General features: G+C 45.7%; 1 protein-coding gene across 1 annotated transcript in view; it reads right to left on the reverse strand.

Moving 5' to 3' along the window:
• Positions 1–18,171, reverse strand: part of LOC126208731 (exostosin-1-like) — a 214,515-nt gene extending 196,344 nt beyond the window's left edge. Inside the window, exon 1 of the mRNA XM_049938889.1 lies at positions 17,944–18,171. Within this exon, the coding sequence (XP_049794846.1) occupies positions 17,944–18,171 (228 nt within the window). The remainder of the gene's footprint in view (positions 1–17,943) is intronic.
• Between the last annotated feature and the right edge of the window lie 274 nt (positions 18,172–18,445).

Genomic DNA, 18,445 nt, shown 5'->3' on the forward strand with positions numbered 1-18,445 from the left:
ATTAGATATAGGAGCGGAATTAAAGGGGCTTAATTACCTGCCGTTGGACCGGAAGAAAGCGCACGCGAATATAGCCGACAAGTTCGGAGTCCTACAATGGCTTCTTACTCTAAAAGGGAGCGGACGGCTAAATCAAGAGCCGATAATTCTTGGGGGACCCCTCCTCGAACTAAACGGTACAGTGGCCGTCGTTAATTGCTCCTCGCAGGCCCGGCTCAGGAAAAACAAGTGCCGTGACAAAACAGCGGGGCCGCCTCTACCCGGGAGCTTAACGACACCTGTGAACAATGTTCACGTCCGCTACACCTGTAGGAAGAGTTCACGATCAGCGCCCCGGAAGGGATCAAGAAGATCCACGCCGACTAAGGGGTACGGTTTTAGCATGGAATAAAAATTATTACACAAGTGAGACTTCGTCTCAGTTCTTAGATACTTAGTAATATGTGCAAAACATTTCTGGTATTTTAGGTAGCTTCACAGCTAACATAACTTAACAGCTTCAAATAAAATGTAATTTTATTTTTGCTATTTACGAATTTTTACTTCCGAACACCTCCACATTTAGGTTTTTATATTAATGGTCTACATCGTCTCAAATGCTCATATTAATATCAATGTTTCGCACAAGAGGAGAATGCGTTGTCCGTCGCATCTACACTATGTGATCAAAAGTATCCGGACAGCTCCAAAAACATACGTTTTTCATATTAGGTGCATTGTGCTGCCACCTACTGCCATGTATTCCATATCAACGACCTCAGTAGTCTTTAGACATCGCGAGACAGCAGAATGGGGCGCTCCGCGGAACTCGCGGACTTCGAACGTGGTTAGGTGATTGGGTGTCACTTGTGTCATACGTCTGTACGTGAGATTTGTACACTAATAAATATCCCTAGTCCACTGTTTCCGATTTGATAGTGAAGTGGAAACGTGAAGGGACACGTACAGCACAAAAGCGTACATGCCGATCTCGTCTGTTGACTGACAGAGAGCGCAGACTGTTGAAGAGGGTCGTAATTTGTAATAGGCAGACATCTATCCAGACCATCACACAGGAATTCCAAGCTGCACCATGATCCACTGCATGTACTATAACAGTTAGGTGGGAGGTGAGAAACTTTGGATTTCATGGTCGAGCGGCTGCTCATAAGCCACACATCACGACGGTAAATGCCAATCGACGCCTCGCTTGGTGTAAGCAACGTAAACATTGGACGATTGAAGAGTGGAAAAACGTTGTGTGGAGCGAGGAATCACGGTACACAATGTTGGCCATCCGATGGCAGGGTGTGGGTATGGGGAATGCCAGCGCATGTAGTACCAACAGTAAAATTCGGAGGCGGTGATGTTATGGTGTGGTCGTGTATCTCTTGGGGGGGGGGGGGAGCGCTTGCTCCCCGTGTTGTTTTGCATGGCACTATCACAGCACAGGCGTACACTGATGTTTTACGCATGTTCTTGCTTCCCACTGTTGAAGAGTAATTCGGGGATGGCGATTGCATCTTTCAACACGATCGAGCACCTGTTCACAATGCACGGCCTATGGCGGAGTGGTTACACAACAATAACATCCCTGTAATGGACTGGACTGGACTGCACAGAGTCCTCGCCTAAATCCTATAGAACCCCTTTGGGATGCTTTAGAACGCCGACTTCGTTAAGTAGTGTGTAAGCTTAGGGACTGATGACCTTAGCAGTTAAGTCCCATAAGATTTCCAACCACATTTTTGATACCTCTCTTCAGTGCACATTCCGTGAAGAATGGGCTGCCATTCCCCAAGAAACCTTCCAGCACATGACTGAACGTATGCCTGCGAAAGTGGAAGCTGTCATTAAGGCTAAGGGTGGACCACCACCATATTGAATTCCACCATTACTGATGGAGTGCGCCTCGATCTTTTAAGTAATTTTCAGCCAGGTGCCCGGATACTTTTGATCACATAGTGTACTTGTTGCACTTGTAGTAGTAGTAGTAGTAGTAGTAGTAGTAGTAGCAGCAGCAAAAGTTTTATTAATCTGCAGATCACTTTTACAACGATATTGCACATATCATGGTATTTCAGTTTAAGGATAGAAAACGTAATTCATACACAAAGGCATTTACATTTTTACAGCTCTAGATAAAAAAAACATTGTTCAGCTGTGGCCTGGCATCTACCCGACGTAATTTAGGAAAATCACGGAAAAACTATATCGCAATGTCCTGAATACAAGAAAACACCGAGAATATTTTATGTAGATATTTATAGTCATATAATATCTATAAACGGACATCGTAATCCCCTTCGACTGTGAAAATTATTTATTTATAAAGTCCATGATCCAAATGTCGACCTTTGGCCATTTTCAGATACAATGATTTTGTCTTTAGCACATTTCAAAACTTAAAAATACCACTTGCAATGGTGTGATTTATGGGTTAACCTTCTTTAACAGTCGAAGGCGATGACTACGTCTTTTCAAAAAATGGTCAATGTGTTAAACAAAAGTGCAATCTCCATTGATTTATCCATACTGTAAAGCTGTTTCGTTTTTACTTTCTTACAAAGAAATTATTTGCTGGGGTAAGTAGAAAGGTTAGTGAGCGCGCGCGCGACTTCGTGCCAGATTTGATTTATATTTTACGTACCCCCACATACCCTTCTGTTTGCCTGAAAAACTGAGTCAGTATCCCTCCATAATAAGTGTGCTGTTGAATAGAATGCTAGTATTATTTGCTACATAGCTTTGCGTGTAAATTTCCCCAGAAAAAAGTGGTGCAAACACATGATCCTTACGTGTAACGCGCTTTTGTGAAAATGATCTTTTGGAGGGTCGAAACCGGTAAAAGTAATCGAAGTCCTCCGGGTCTTCCACGGACGATGTGAGCTGTATGTTCCCACGTTGCGTTATTTTAATGATCTGTCATTAGAGGACCAAGTAGAAGAGGATAAATTTTCACATACTTGTGTCTTCTTTTTCAGCGTGAGGGCGAAGTAGCGCTAAACAAGTTATTTAATGTCCCATTATCCATCCGCAGAAAGTTGATGTAATCAACAGGTTCTGAGTCAGACATTTCCATTAACAGGTTTCCAGTTGCGTGTTTCTCACTTTAATCCAGTCCCTGAACCAACGTCTTGTTTTTTTTCCCCCACTTTACACATAATGCCAAAGGCAATGTTAGAAATGCTTTATCTGCATTTGTAGCCATTCCCACTAGTGCCAAAATACAAAATGGTTCAAATGGCTCTGAGCACTATGGGACTTAACATCTGAGGTCATCAGTCACCTAGAACTTAGAACTACTTAAACCTAACTAACCTGACGACAACACACACATCAATGCCCGAGACAGGATTCGAACCTGCGACCGTAGCGGTCGCGCGGTTCCAGACTGAAGCGCCTAGAACCGCTCGGCCACACCGGCCGGCGCCAAAATACAGCATATACGAATAGTGTCTGCTTCAAAAGTAAGGTTAAACTGACAAGCTTTCTTAGTACGTGTACGGGCTTCTTTGATACATCCGTTGCTAGATAAGAGCGAACTGGCCAATCAAATTTGCTCTTTTAGGAGGGACTTAATACGTTTTAAAAAGTTTCATTGTCTCTTCGAAGAAAGTTGTAACCATCGGGTACTGAGACTAATATTTGCTTTAGCACATTTTCATGAGTAAATCTCTCATTTTACGCCATTCCTTGGACCCGAGTCTTGTTTTCTTCTTCATCTTTAAACACAGTGCCAAAGTCAAAGCCAGGACTGCTTTGTCTGCATTTGTGGCCAAATTCACTACGCTCAAAATACACACAAACATGAACTGCGTCTGATTCAAAGTGAGGTTAAACTGAAAAACTTCAGCTAGAAAAGAGCGATTTTGTCGAACACGTTTGATCGTTTAAAGACGCGTTTATGCTTCCACCTCGGTGCTCGCTGTCATGGCCAGGCGATGATGAATCAAACCGCCTGCGTCTTACCGTCCCATTTAGCCTGCACCATCGCTGCTTACTACGATCCTCGCCAGGCAGCGATATCAATCTGCTATGAAACTTCCTGGCAGATTAAAACTGTGTGCCGGACCGAGACTCGAACTCGGGACCTTTGCAGGAGAGCTTCTGTAAAGTTTGGAAGGTAGGAGACGAGGTACTGGCAGACGTAAAGCTGTAAAGCTGTGAGGACGGGGCGTGAGTCGTGCTTGGGTAACTCAGTTGGTACAGCACTTGCCCGCGAATGGTAAAGGTCCCGAGTTCGAGTCTCTGTCCGGCACACAGTTTTAATCTGCCAGGAAGTTTTACATCAACGCACACTCCGCTGCAGAGTGAAAATCTCATTCTGATATCAATCTGGTTTGTGTCTCCCTCTGCGACCACTGCCTTGAGCCGTCACTGGCTACGACAAGGTCACCCAAGCAGTGCCACTACTGATATGCGAACAGTTACGGGGTAATTACTCCCAGCGGGCAGCGAGGCTGTGGCGTACATATACCCTTCGGATTGATGACCAATCAACCTTTACGCCACGAACTGCCTTCCGCATGCCGGCCATGTACAGGCGATCAAAATTTCTTCCACCAACACGGTTCGAAGCATCTACTTCAACGTGGAGCAAGAGTACGTAAGAGCGCATAAGCGGACTCTGTTACGGAAGCGGGTATGGTACAAGCAGGGCGTTCAGCAAGACGAGGAAGTACGCGAGCTACTTCTCAGGAGAGTGCCTTCGGGTCCATCGCGCAGGAGCGATCCCGCTAATAAGGGAGTGGGACGGACGCCAGCGGAGGAAGGAGCAGCCACTGCACAATAAAGGCTCGCGCAGGAGAACTGCGCTGCCAGGGGTGGAGGGGGTGATTGGGTGGGGGGGGGGGGGGGGGGACCAGTATTTCAGAGCGGCGCAGGCTGGCCAGATCTCTCGCTAATTAGCGGAGCTGGCCGGGATCTGCCCGTCATTAGCCGGGTTTCTTCTCGGCTCTCATTACCGGACTGGCTGCACCGCGGCCCCACCCCCGCGGCCAGTGGCAGCCCGCCTAGCCAAGCGGCCGGACGAGCGTCCGTGGCCGGCGGTCGGAGCCTCCGCACTGTGCTGACGTCACCGCTCGAGAGCGCGACTGGTCGTGGGTGCGACAGATACAGGGTACGGCGCCTACCTTTCTCACCCGAAGTAACTTTTGGATCGATGAAGATATTCACAATCTCATTCCACAGAGAAGAAAAGTAAAAAGGACCACATCCAACCAAAAGCAACACGTTTCCACAACTTCATGAACACCGAGATACAGGGACCTACTTCAGTCTTTTTATGGAACTAACGGTATTTCATTTTATTTTTATTTATTTATTTTTTTTTTTTTTCGCCAGGACAGCAGATCTGGATGCGCAAGAGGCAAAGACAGCGCTCTAATTCTTTTTTGTGGATCTGAGCAGACATAGCGGAGTAAAAATTCATTGAACTTGGGGATTTGCACGCTGTCGCTGCGGTAGTGTGAATGGCGCGCCGCACGGAAGCTTATTCCACTCTGCATCGAGGCTGGTGGCGTAAATATCGCGTGTCATTCGCCTCTTTGGATTCTTGTTTCCGCAGAGAGTGATGTAGGCTTCCGTGCGGCGCACCAATCAAACGGCTGCGTCAACAGCGCAAAAATCACAGATTTTTTTTTCTCCGTAATCTCTTGTCAGATCTGCAACAAAGAATTGCATCACTAAAACCGTTCAGTACAGATCTACTACTCTGGCATAAAAATATTATTCTTTCACTTAAAGAAAGACAAACGCGATGCTTGCATCTGAGTCATTAATTAAATTGCGAAAATTCGTAGGTCTTTCTTTCATGAATCACTATTTTTGTGATGGTAGCTGAAAATCAAGAAAAAAAAATTAGTTATTTTGTTTCCATCTAACTTTTTATGCAACATAATTGGGTTGCATTAAAAAGCATTGAACTTCAAATTCTTTTTATTCCACTCTTTGATCACAATATCAATTCTTTAGACGATGACCGGTTTCAGTCCGTAATGACCATCCTCAGATCTTTTTTACACCGTGTACTAAAGTGATAAGGCCATAATGGCATCGTCAAAACATATAAATGTAATCAGCACAGCATCGTCACATATATCTAAAATAAAGTGTAGAATAGGCCACACCGTCTACACAGTCATTATTGCAACTGGCTACTCTAGCCAGTACTAGAGCAGCCAGTTGCAATAATGACTGTGTGAACGATGTGGCCTATTCTACACCTTATTGTAGATCTATGTGACGATGCTGTGCTGATTACATTTATATGTTTTGACGATGCCATTATGGCCTTATCACTTTAGGACATGGTGTAAAAAAGATCTGAGGATGGTCATTACGGACTGAAAACGGTCATCGTCTAAAGAATTGATACTGTGATCAAAGACTGGAATAAAAAAAACTATTGACAGTATTGGATCACTGTTTGTATACGCGACCATGTCGCAGTTGGTGAGTATTGAACTTATTTCAACACACACAGTCGTCATCCCATTTAAGTTGTTTATTTTGATTTTTGGATGACCGGTTTCGATCCTGTTCAGATCTTACTTGCTGAGCAGTGTTCTGCACATCTGCACAGACGGACCTGCACCACGCCAACGGTTCCTACGGTCATTATGTAATGTTAGACCCGAAGCTAATCTGTTAGAAGATGGAAACTGGTTACCTAAAAATAAACAACTTGAATGTGATCACAACTGTGTGTATTGAGACAAGTTATAATACTATGAAGACCGCCGTTTTTCTTGAAGCAATGTTCCAGAAAAATTTTAAAAGTTTTGATATTAATCAATCAACTTTATACGAAAAAAATTATTTGTGTCGATTTTATCGAGAAATAGTACTGACACTTCATGGTTTCTTTATATTTGTTTTAAATTTTCTGTTTACTTTTGTTTTCATTAATGCAGCCATCTCTGAGGTAAGATTCTCACCAAAGACAAAATCATAAGGGGCTGCAACAAACTAGCCAGAAAACTTATTGAATTAGTGCCTATATGTGAACAAACCTTCGAAAAACAAAGACAAGGAAAATGCTGCATCTTAAACGCAAAAATGCAATTTCAGGAGAACTCAAATTGGCAACATAAAGCAAAAAAAAAAAAAAAAATCAGAGGTATAATCAGGAAAAGGTAATTACAGTTTTATGATTACTTATGTGAAATGAACGAGAACAGGTTCACAAAGAACCTTCTAAGCTTAAATTTATCGATGAATAAGCTAACACATAGCGAACAAAAATTCATGAAGACCTAAGAAAACTGGCTAACACGAAGAAATCTTTTAAGATATATCACAATTCAGAACCATAACAGAAGACCTGCGCGGAAACACGGGCTAACCGTAAAACGTAAAAGCTTACAAGGGAACCTCTCCATTGCACCCCCCTCAGATTTAGTTATAAGTTGGCACAGTGGATAGGCCTTGAAAAACTGAACACAGATCAATCGAGAAAACAGGAAGAAGTTATGTGGAACTATGAAAAAAATTAGTAAAATATACAAACTGAGTAGTCCATGCGAAGATAGGCAACATCAAGGTCAATGGGAGTCAAGGAGCGCTGTGGTCCCGTGGTTAGCGAGAGTAGCTACGGAACGAGAAGTCCTAGGTTCAAGTCTTCCCTCGAGTGAAAAGTTTAATTTTTTATTTTCAATTTATGTGACAAACTCTTATGTTTTCATCACTTTTTTGGGAGTGATTATCACATCCACAAGAAAACCTAAATCGGGCAAGGTAGAAGAATCTTTTTACCCATTCGCCAAGTGTACAAGTTAGGTGGGTCGACAACATATTCCTGTCATGTGACGCACATGCCGTCACCAGTGTCGCATAGAATATATCAGACGTGTTTTCCTGTGGAGGAATAGGTTGACCTATGACCTTGCGATCAAATGTTTTCGGTTCCCATTGGAGAGGCACGTCCTTTCGTCTACTAATCGCACGGTATTGCGGTGCGGTAGCAAAACACAGACGCTAAACTTATTACAGTGAACAGAGACGTCAACGAACGAACGGACATATAACTTTGCGAAAATAAAGAAAGTAAAATTTTCGGTCGAGGGAAGACTTGAACCAAGGACCTCTCGTTCCGCAGTTACTCACGCTAACCACGGGACCACGGGACCACGGCGCTCCTGAGTTCCCATTGTCCTTCTTGTCGCATATCTCGCGCATGGACTACTCAGTTTGTATGTTTTACTAATTTTTTTCATAGTTCCACACAACTTCTTCCTGTTTTCTCGATTGATCTGTTTTCAGTTTTTCAAGGCCTATCCACTGTGCCAACTTGTAACTTAATCTGAGGGGGGTGCGATGGGGAGGTTCCCTTGTTAGAGGTAAGAGCTGCCATCTGTTGCTAGGTACGGGAACTATCAAAATTGACATTGGTTTCACCCCTAAATATTACTTACGGGTGAGACCAAGGTCAGTTTTGATAGTTCCCGTACATAGCAACAGATGTCAGCACTTATCTCTAAGCTATTACATTTGATGGTTAGCCCGTTTTTCCGCGCATGTCTTCAATTGAAGGGTTAGGTGGAAGAAAGCGCTAGCCCTCAATATTGCAAGGATTCATCTAATCATGTTACCTCTACTGCATCAGAAAGCACTACATGCTCCTTTTGTATCTCTGGAAACGGCTGTTTTTGCTCTTATGACATATAAACCAATTCGACGTCTTGGGGGTCACTGTTACTGATCGTCCACCATACAGTCCCGACTATGCCTCATCCGACGGTTATCTGTTTCCTAAACTTAAAGAACGCCTTCGAGGACTTCACGTTGATAGTGACGAAACGGTACAAGAAGAAGTGAGGTTGTGACATCGTCAACAAAGTCAGAGATTCTACATTGACGGTATCAACAAATGGGTCTCTCGTTGGGAGAAAAATGTTCGTCGACAGGGTGACAATGTTGAGAAATAAATATGTAGACATGAGAATAAAGCTGTAGAATGTTAATAAATTTGTTTTATTTAAAAAGCTTTAAGGGAGGTAGGACGTCAAACGGGCCGACTTGGAGCAGGAGAGACACCACAGGACATTTTAAATTCCACTGTCTGTACTTTTACAAATAAATTCATAAAACTTTGTCAGCGTGACCAGGAAGGATTCAAAATTTACATTCATAGCAGTGGAAGTTCGAAAACATAAAGTAATTTTTTTTTACATGTAATATTTCATCATTTTTTCACTTACTAATGGCAGCATTTGTTGCTATAGGTACACTATTCTTCGTAAGTAAGAAGCCGGCCGGTGTGGCCGTTCGGTTCTACGCGCTTCAGTTTGGAACCGCGTGACCGCTACGGTTGCAGGTTCGAATCCTGCCTCGGGCATTGATGTGTGTGATGTCCTTCGGTTAGTTAGGTTTAAGTAGTTCTAAGTTCTAGGAGACTGATGACCACAGATGTTAAGTCCCATAGTACGTATAATATTGGTGTTCCACCCGATATACAAAATGGCAACCCTCATACTACATTCTTCCAATGACAATCAATGTGCAGAGATGTATCGAAAAGTATCCATGTAGCAAAAAAGTGCTTCTGCCTGTAGGCCTGAAATTTCGAAATGCGCTGTTCACAGAACTATGTGGTCTAAGTGCGCAGTGTTGCGCATGCAACCGATGTGAAAACGTTGACCGCCTAAAGTTTGTTTCATCAGCCTCAAAGAATGGAAAAGTGGACGGTGACAGGTCTGGGTGTTCAGATGGGTAGTGGAGAAGGTCCCAGTCGGATTGAGGAATCTTCAAGCCCAGGCGAACTTACATCTCTTCCATCTCTGATTACGTCTCACTAGTGCCACCAGGAACACAATTGTTCCACTTCACCTCTACAGATAGACCGTCAATATCACACTACTCTGGCAGAGAGCCGTAACAGGAAAATCCAACTCGTCTTTAAACAGTTTGGGGCCTCACTGTTTGGGTGAGTCTCACGAACACGAGGACTCAGTCCAGTGAGTATGCTTGGATGAAAATCCTGTTACAGCACACCACGAATATCCCTGGACCCAGCCACGAAGACATTTTTTGCAGATTGTATCACTGAATTCCTTTGCTGATTGAGAGGATGATTGCTTCGACGGCGTGAAAGTTCGTCTTTTTGTTTCTTTTATTTTGGATGTACTGTGATATGTCCATAACCCATCCACAGTTATACATCTTTCAGTAAGTCATGGCAAGTTGCCGTGTACTCGTGTAATCAGTGACGTTGGTTTTGTGGTATCGATAGCTACGATGCCACAACGTAGGTCCGCTCTGCTAGGTTGGCACAACAAGGGACACCGACGACATCATCCTCTAGCCGGTGCTTTTTTTTTTTTTTTGGGTGGGGTTTAAGGGCGCTCAACTACTGAGGTCATTAGCGCCCAGTCACTGTTGTTAGAGCACAGGGAATCTAGTAAAACTCAAGGGGAGGGGGGGACACCAGAAAGACCTAACAAAGATGTAGATAAAATAAGTACAAAGGTTAGATGTCTTTGGACAAGCCAGTCAAAGTTATAAAACGCAGAACATGAGCAGCTGCTCGAGCGTCATCAGCTAAAATATCCGGTAAAGTAGATGGCAGGGACAGGACAACACGAGATTGACTAAAGCGGGGACACGACAATAAAACATGGCGCACTGTTAATGCCTGACCACAAGGGCACTGCGGGGCTGGGTCACCGGAGAGCAGGTAGCGGTGGCTAAACCGGCAATGCCCAATCCGCAACCTGGTCAGAAGGACCTCCTCTCGCCGAGATGGTCGGGAGGAGATTGTCCAAGCAGTTGGGAGCGGTTTTACTGTCCGGAGCTTGTTTCCTTGGAGGGATGACCAAGCATCCCACCACAACGACACAAGCCTCTTACAAACATCCCCACGAACGTCAGATGACGGAACACAATGGGAGGCTGGCCGAGGCAGGAGGACTGCAGCCTTGGCTGCAGCATACGCAGCCTCATTCCCAGGCACTCCTACATGTCCGGGAACCCACAGAAGGCTGACAGGAGAACCATTATCAGCGAAAGATTGGAGGGACTGCTGTATCCTTTGAGCCAAGGGATGGACCGGATAGGGAGCTCCAAGGCGCTGAAGAGCACTGAGTGAGTCAGAGCAGAGTACATACGATGAATGGCGGTGGCGGCGGGCATACTGAACGGCCTGATGGAGAGCAAAAAGCTCGGCCGTAAAGCTGGAACATTGGTCGAGGAGCCGGTATTTAAACTTGGCGGCCCCGACGACAAAGGCACATCCGACACCATCGACAGTTTTGGAGCCATCGGTATAAATAAAGGTGTGACCGGCAACTGGCCGGTGCTGTCGAGGTCTACGAGCTCCTCGACTGCTTCAGCCCATTTCATCAGGTGCAGACAGCCAGGACACTTCGCTTTAACTTCGCACCACCTTGCAAGTTATGTAATATGTTTGCCTACGTTTACCCACTAGTGAAGGTGTTTTAACTGTATTTGCAGTACCGAGAGATTGCACCTTTTCCTGCTCCTGTTCCTACCCACGCGCCGCCTCCCAGGCGGGATACAAAAGGTTTTTCTATGAGGTTCTTCTGCATCCACACCATTTATCTAACTACACAATTTCTTTGCCGAGGTTCGCAGCTGTATTTTGCTTTGCTTCATAATCGCCAACCCAGTGTCTCGGCTATTGATCTTTGTTGTAGCACTTACTAGTCGCCCAGAAATTGGTTTACTTAATCCAGTTCTCATCTATGTAACGGTGTAGGGAATACGAAAAACATCTCTATCTGCCTGTTTGTAGCCGCCGTTACTGCCTCTCTCTCCGGCAGTCCTCCCTCCGACATTAACTCTTACTCCATTTTTCCGTGTCTTTCTTGCGCGTCTTTGCTCTTTTGTTTGCCTTCTACCATTGCGTCCTTCCCTATGCTTGTCACGCGATCTTCCAACATTCATTAGAGATGGCCAAAATCCTTCAGCAGTTGCTCTTAGATAGTTTTCTCTAGTGCTTTCGCCTGCCAAAAACCAACTACCAAATCATTGTGTTTCACTCCCAGGCAGACTTACATCTCTTCCATCTCTGATTACCTCTCACTAGTGTCACCAGGAAGACAATTATTCAATAAGTAAAATATGGCGTTTCAGTCTTCGATCGCTATTCTTTATTTTCAATAACCGGTTTCGGGCTAGCTGCCCATCTTCAGATCATATGTTGTAGTTACAGAGTAACTTGTCCGTACAGAACACACAGTTCACTGTCGTAAGTAAAGTAAATTTACTTTACTTATGACAGTGAACTGTGTGTTCTGTACGGACAAGTTACTCTGTAACTACAACATATGATCTGAAGATGGGCAGCTAGCCCGAAACCGGTTATTGAAAATAAAGAATAGCGATCGAAGACTGAAACGCCATATTTTACTTAATGAACGATCGCGGACCTCCCAGTGAGACAACCATGTCTTGTTTTGATAGACAATTATTCCACTTCACCTCGGCAGATAGACTGTCAATATCACACTACACTGGCAGACATGTAGTCCCAGTATACACTATCTGATCAAAGATATCCGCAAACCCCTGTGTAATGTGGAACTGACCGCTGGGCGTTACGATAGGCAGATCCGCCAGTATGAAAGGAGGCGGCCGTATTGCGCTGCCAGTAGTGAAGCACTAACAGCAGAATGAGTCCGTAAGGGGAGCTCAGTGACTTACGACGTAGATCTCACCTGAGTGACAAACCCAGAGAGGACTTTTTAATCTTCTAAAGCTGCTCAAGTCGACTGTTGACGATGTGATTGTGAAGGGTAAACGCGAAGGAACAAGCACAGCTAAATCAAGACTTGGCGGACCTCGTGTGCTGACGGAAAGAGGACCGTAGATTGTTGTGGAGGGTGGTTGTAAAAAATCGCACGACGTCTGCGAAAGGAATCACCCACGGGTCTCAAAGTCCTACCAACTGTATAGCTAACACAACGATTGAGCTCAGGGAGTCAAAAAGAATGGGTACAACTGCCGTGCAGCTCGTCATAAGCCCCACATTTCTGTAGTCAGTCCTAAGCAACACTTTAGTTGGTGTAAAGAGTGACGTCACTGGACAGTGGATGACTGCAAACTAGTGATTTGGAGTGATGAATCACACTATACCACGGTATAGGGAAAGGCCTAGAGAATGTCATCTGCCTTCATGTATAGTGTTAACAGTGAAGCACGGTGGAGGAGGAGGAGGACGAGGAGGAGGACGAGGACGAGGACGAGGACGAGGACGAGGACGAGGACGAGGACGAGGACGAGGACGAGGACGAGGACGAGGACGAGGTGGTGGTGGTGGTGGTGGTGGTGGTGATATGGTATGGGAGTATTTTCGCCATTATGGCATGGTCCCTCATTGCGCTTAAGAAAGCATTAAATGTGAAAAATACAATTTAGAGCACTGTCTACTGCGTTCATTTCAGCGACAGTTAGCACAGCATGATTCTATAAGCATGACATCCACCATGTTATGAAGTAGAATGTGGGAGGCAATGATTTGTGGAAAATAACATTCCTTAAAAGGACCAGCCTCCCAAGAGTCCCTAGTTGAACTGAATGGAACACCTCTGGTATGAGTTAGAACGTTGACACAGCTCCAAACTCCAGTGTCCAACATCACTACTTTCTCGGGTTTCGGATCTTGAGGAAGAATGGACCGCCATTTCTCCACAGGCATTCTTACACCTCAATGAAAGTGTTCCCAGAATAGTTCAAGTCGTCATACAGGCGAATATTAGACACATTCCATATTAATGCTCACTAATAAATGTGGGGAAGTGAGAGGATATTTTTTATGAGAGTTTCACCCATCAGTTGGTAATACGTAAGCCAGATAGGACAAGAAAGACACAGAAAGACAAAGGAGAGACAGTTCGTTGGGAAAAGATGTTGCAGACACCATTCGGTAGGCCATGACGCTTCTTATTAGTGTGAGGTAGAGACGTAACCATTTACACAATAAAGACATAAGTCAAAGATGGTTAATGATTTGGCAGTACGGAGTCAGCAGTTACTGGAAGGGAAAAACATACCTCGAGGCAACAGTGGAATGCTTTCGGAGAGAATATTTCTTGTCAAGTACGGAATTTCTTAAGCGTCTAAAGAAAGAGGGCGTTATTGAACAGCTGCAAAAATTGCTGTTAAACAATTTCATTGCCGAGACAAAAATTCCAAGCTAGCCAATTATACGGATCCACATACATACATAAAATTGTTCGGAACTCTAGGAAATATTTACTACAAGTGAGTAATACTTTGCACCTAGGCTTGGCGAGAAGCACTTCACAGGTAGGATTGACGGAAGGCACTTCAGTCAGTACTTTCAGTGTGAATGCAGTCATGATGAGTGAGTCATGGCTGGCACATATGTCCTTAAGTGTGCAGTCCTGAGCGCAGCCTCAAGACACGGACCGGTCGCAGCCACCACACTGCAGGCGGGTGATGACTGTCTGTTGTTGTGTCCATCCAGCTGAGGTTGCTGACAGCCCGATCATCAGATGGAAACTACGTGTATTTAAGCACTCTAATCCTGATCCATCTGACAATATTCCATTTGTCCCAAGTAACTAAAATCCTGAGAGATTTTCAGAAATAAAAGGAACATGTATTTAATTTCTTAGGCACACCAATAAAAGTTTTACATAACCCCGATATGCTTTCCAGGTATGTTGCTCTTGTTGTTGTCGTTGTTACTGTTCCTGTAGCGATCGGAAGTAAAGATATGCACAGTTACTATGAGCGCTACCTACGAGTGGAACCTGGCATTCCAATGGACTGCAGCACATCAGCTGAAAGTAAAGTTCCGGCAGGGGCGTATTAGAGATATCTGCGGAATAGCAGAGTCAACATCCAGCACGCCACTAAGAACAGTGACCCGGTCTGCCTCACCATGTCACACACGGAAGACCCGCCAACCTGCAAACTTGCTCGACGTGTGCACCAGAGTCAAAGTAATATATCATGCCGACACTGAATCTGTTCCATTTGGCAGGTAGTGTTGAAGACTTAAAACCCACAGTTCCTCCATAACTGACAAGTGCACAAAGCGCTCGATATCTGCGACTTTTGAGTCGAAGGAACTATGGGATGAGTGCTCCAAAACTGAATTCGGCTTTCGAAGAGGCTACAGGAAGTCATTGCATCATATGTATCTCAATTCCTGACAATCACGACCAGCAGCGCCTCGTTCACCACAACACCATCAATTCCGTTGCACATGGCCAAAAAATAGGCAGAATGGACGCCGCAGTATTGGCGTGCCGTAATGTTTATGGACGAAACGTGGATCCGTTTGTACCCTGCTAATCGCAGACAATATGTTTGGCGACAACTAGTTAATACCGAACGCCCACAACACTGTGTCCCATACCATATGTGCAACAGGGTGATAGTGGAATGATGTTCTGATGGTTCAAATGGCTCTGAGCATTATGGAACTTAGCATCTGAGGTCATCAGTCCCCTAGAACTTAGAACAACTTAAACCTAACCAACCTAAGGACATCACACACATCCATGCCCGAGGCAGGATTCAAACCTGCGACCGTAGCGGTCACGCGTTTCCCGACTGAAGCGCCTAGAACTGCTCGGCCACCACGGCCGGCGGAGTCATGTTCTACAGCTCTCTTGGTTGTTGAGGGCAATCTCACTGCTGGACGGTACAGAGATATTCTGCAAGCAATAGTGGCGTGACTGTTTCCCGGATATGAACCCAATAGAACTTGTGTAGAATTCACTGAAACGAGAACCTTTTGGATGGCGACTACAACCACGTACTCTGCGTGACTTACGCAGAGTCGCCATTGGAGAGTGGGACAGTTTGGAACAGGACTGCCTTGATGATGTCATCGATGGTATTTCAGGATGCATTCATTCTACATCCGTGTAAGGGGATTTGCCACCCCGTATTGCGTTGCTCAGGAGTGCTGTGCAAAATCGCCATGGGAAACGTACTATTTTGTCGTTCCACAATTTCTTTAATATGGTGATCTGGACACAATGCAAATCAAAGTATAGGCGTGCCTCGGAGCCAGGTTTTGTTTTGTGTGCAATGAATTTCAAAATAAAAGGAAGATGGAATACTTTTGTTGATGCGTATGAAATGGCTCCAAGCACTATGGGACTTAACATCTGAGGTCATCAGTCCCGTAGACTTAGAGCTACTTAAACCTAACTAACCTAAGGACATCACACACATCCATGCCCAAGGCAGGATTCGAACCTGCAACCGTAGCAGCTGCACGGATTCGAACTGATGCGCCTAGAACCCCTCGGCCACAGCGGCCGGCTTGATGCGTATATTTTGTTTTGAAAAGAATGACTGAAATTAACCTATCTGTTCTGTTTTGGTGAACACACTGTCGTAACAAAACGACCGTAATGTATTCTACACTGTCCAGCCACATTAATATGCCCACCTGTGAAAATCCTGATGAACCATAGACTGCAGCTCGGACCGCTGCGATATGTGCGGGAAGAGTGTCAGTGAGGTTCTGGAAGGTTCCGATAGGGACGTGGAGTCATGCCGACCTCAGTGCGGTGACCAGCTGCGGTAGATTTCCCGGCTGAAGGGGCGTGGCGCGAACAACTCGATCGAGCTATCCCGCAGATTCTCGACTGGGCTCAAAATTCGGGGAGTTTGGCGACCAGGAAAGTACAGTAAACTCATTCCGGTTGCCTTCGAACCACGCTCTTATACTGCAGGGCGTGTGACACGATGCATTGTGGTGCAGGTAGATCCGATCGTGCAGGGGAGAAACATGTTGGGGGTTAGATATGGTCCCGAAGGATAGCTTCATACTGGTGTTGATACATTATTTCTTCCAGAATGACGAGATCATCCAAGGAATGCCACAAAAGCATTCTCCTGAGCACAAAGCTCCATCCTCCGACAATTGTTGCACGGTGTTTGCTTTCAGATGTTTGACGCAGTGAATGCCAGTAGGCATCTGTCCGATGGGGAATAGAAGAGGATTTATCTGAAAAGATCACCTATCGCCACTCAGCGCACGTCCATTTGCGGTATTTTATTGTATTGTATGTTAACCGGGGTCTTAGAAACGACGGAGAGGCTTCGTCCCCGCCGTAGCCGCAGAGGTCCACAACCCCACGACGACTACCGTAGTCCACTTCACCCCTCCGCCGCCCCACACCGAACCGAGGGTTTTTGTGCGGTTCGGCCCCCGGTGGACCTCCCCAGGGAACGCCTCACACCAGACGAGTGTAAACCTTATGTTTGCGTGTTAGAGTAATGGTGGTGTACGCGTACGTGGAGAACTTGCTTGCGCAACAATCGTCGACTTAGTGTAGCTGAGGCGGAATCAGGGGAACCAGCCCGCATTCGCCGAGGAAGATGGAAAACCGCCTAAAAACCATCCACAGACTGGCCGGCTCACCGGACCTCAACGCAAGTCCGCCAGGCGGATTCGTGCCGGGGACCAGGCGCTCCTTCCCAACCCGGAAAGCCGTGCGTTAGACCGCACGGCTAACCGGGCGGGCTTCACTTGCGGTACTGGCACACAAATTCCAGTCTTCGTCGCCGATGAACATCAGTCAGCATGAGTGCACGAACCAAGCGATTGCTGATTTCCGCGTCTCCCCGACACGCTTTACGAGTATATACACCCCAGTGTTAGCTCTGCCACCTGCCATGTGAAAGTTGTTTCTGCACGTTGACGATGATGTAGGCGGGTGTCACATTAATGAATGTGACGAGACCGTGTATGTAAGTCCTTGCGAGTAGCTGAACTTACACCTCTATTAAAATAACTGCAAATGGCTTCGCAGTGTGTGGCCTAACTAAATTCAACCCTACAAGCTGCATCAGTTAAAATCAGGGTTACTTCTTTGAATCACCCCGTATTTGTCAGATGAGAGCGGGGAATAAAAGAAACACGCGATGACAATACGTGAGCAGTCCGGCCTGGCAGGAGGACGCGAGAAGCGGAGCAGAGCAAGGCAGGGCAGAGTGGCGGTGCGTTACCTGCAGGAGGAGGCGCTCGTCGGCCCAGACGACGGCCTGGTGCCAGTCGATGACCTGCGCGAAGGGCAGCGCCCAGCCGTTGGAGAGCAGCACGGGCACGCAGCCGGCGCGCAGCGCCTCCAGGAAGCGGAACGACCCCAGGCGGCGGCCGCGCGGCACCAGGCAGAACGTCGAGTTCTGCAGCAGCACCTCGTAGTCGTACCTGCCCACACACACCACAGCCCACATTCATATGTCGACCAGCAGGCATTTGTATACATACACATACACAAAGAAAAAAGTACAAATTTTCAATGTTTAGAATCGATAAAGGTAAACACAATCTTCCTGACAAAAATGTTACAGCTGCAAAGTTTTGACGTTAGTCAAGTTTAGAGGCGGTGTTCAAACTGCTGTGCGATGAGTATTGTTTTAGACACGTTGCTAAAAATATCGCCCGTTTACAATAAATGGCAACTGACACTTGCGTGTTAATTGTTAATGACTGTCTAACACTCTCGAA

Source organism: Schistocerca nitens, chromosome 1 (assembly GCF_023898315.1).
Source record: "Schistocerca nitens isolate TAMUIC-IGC-003100 chromosome 1, iqSchNite1.1, whole genome shotgun sequence".
Lineage (NCBI taxonomy): Eukaryota > Metazoa > Arthropoda > Insecta > Orthoptera > Acrididae > Schistocerca > Schistocerca nitens.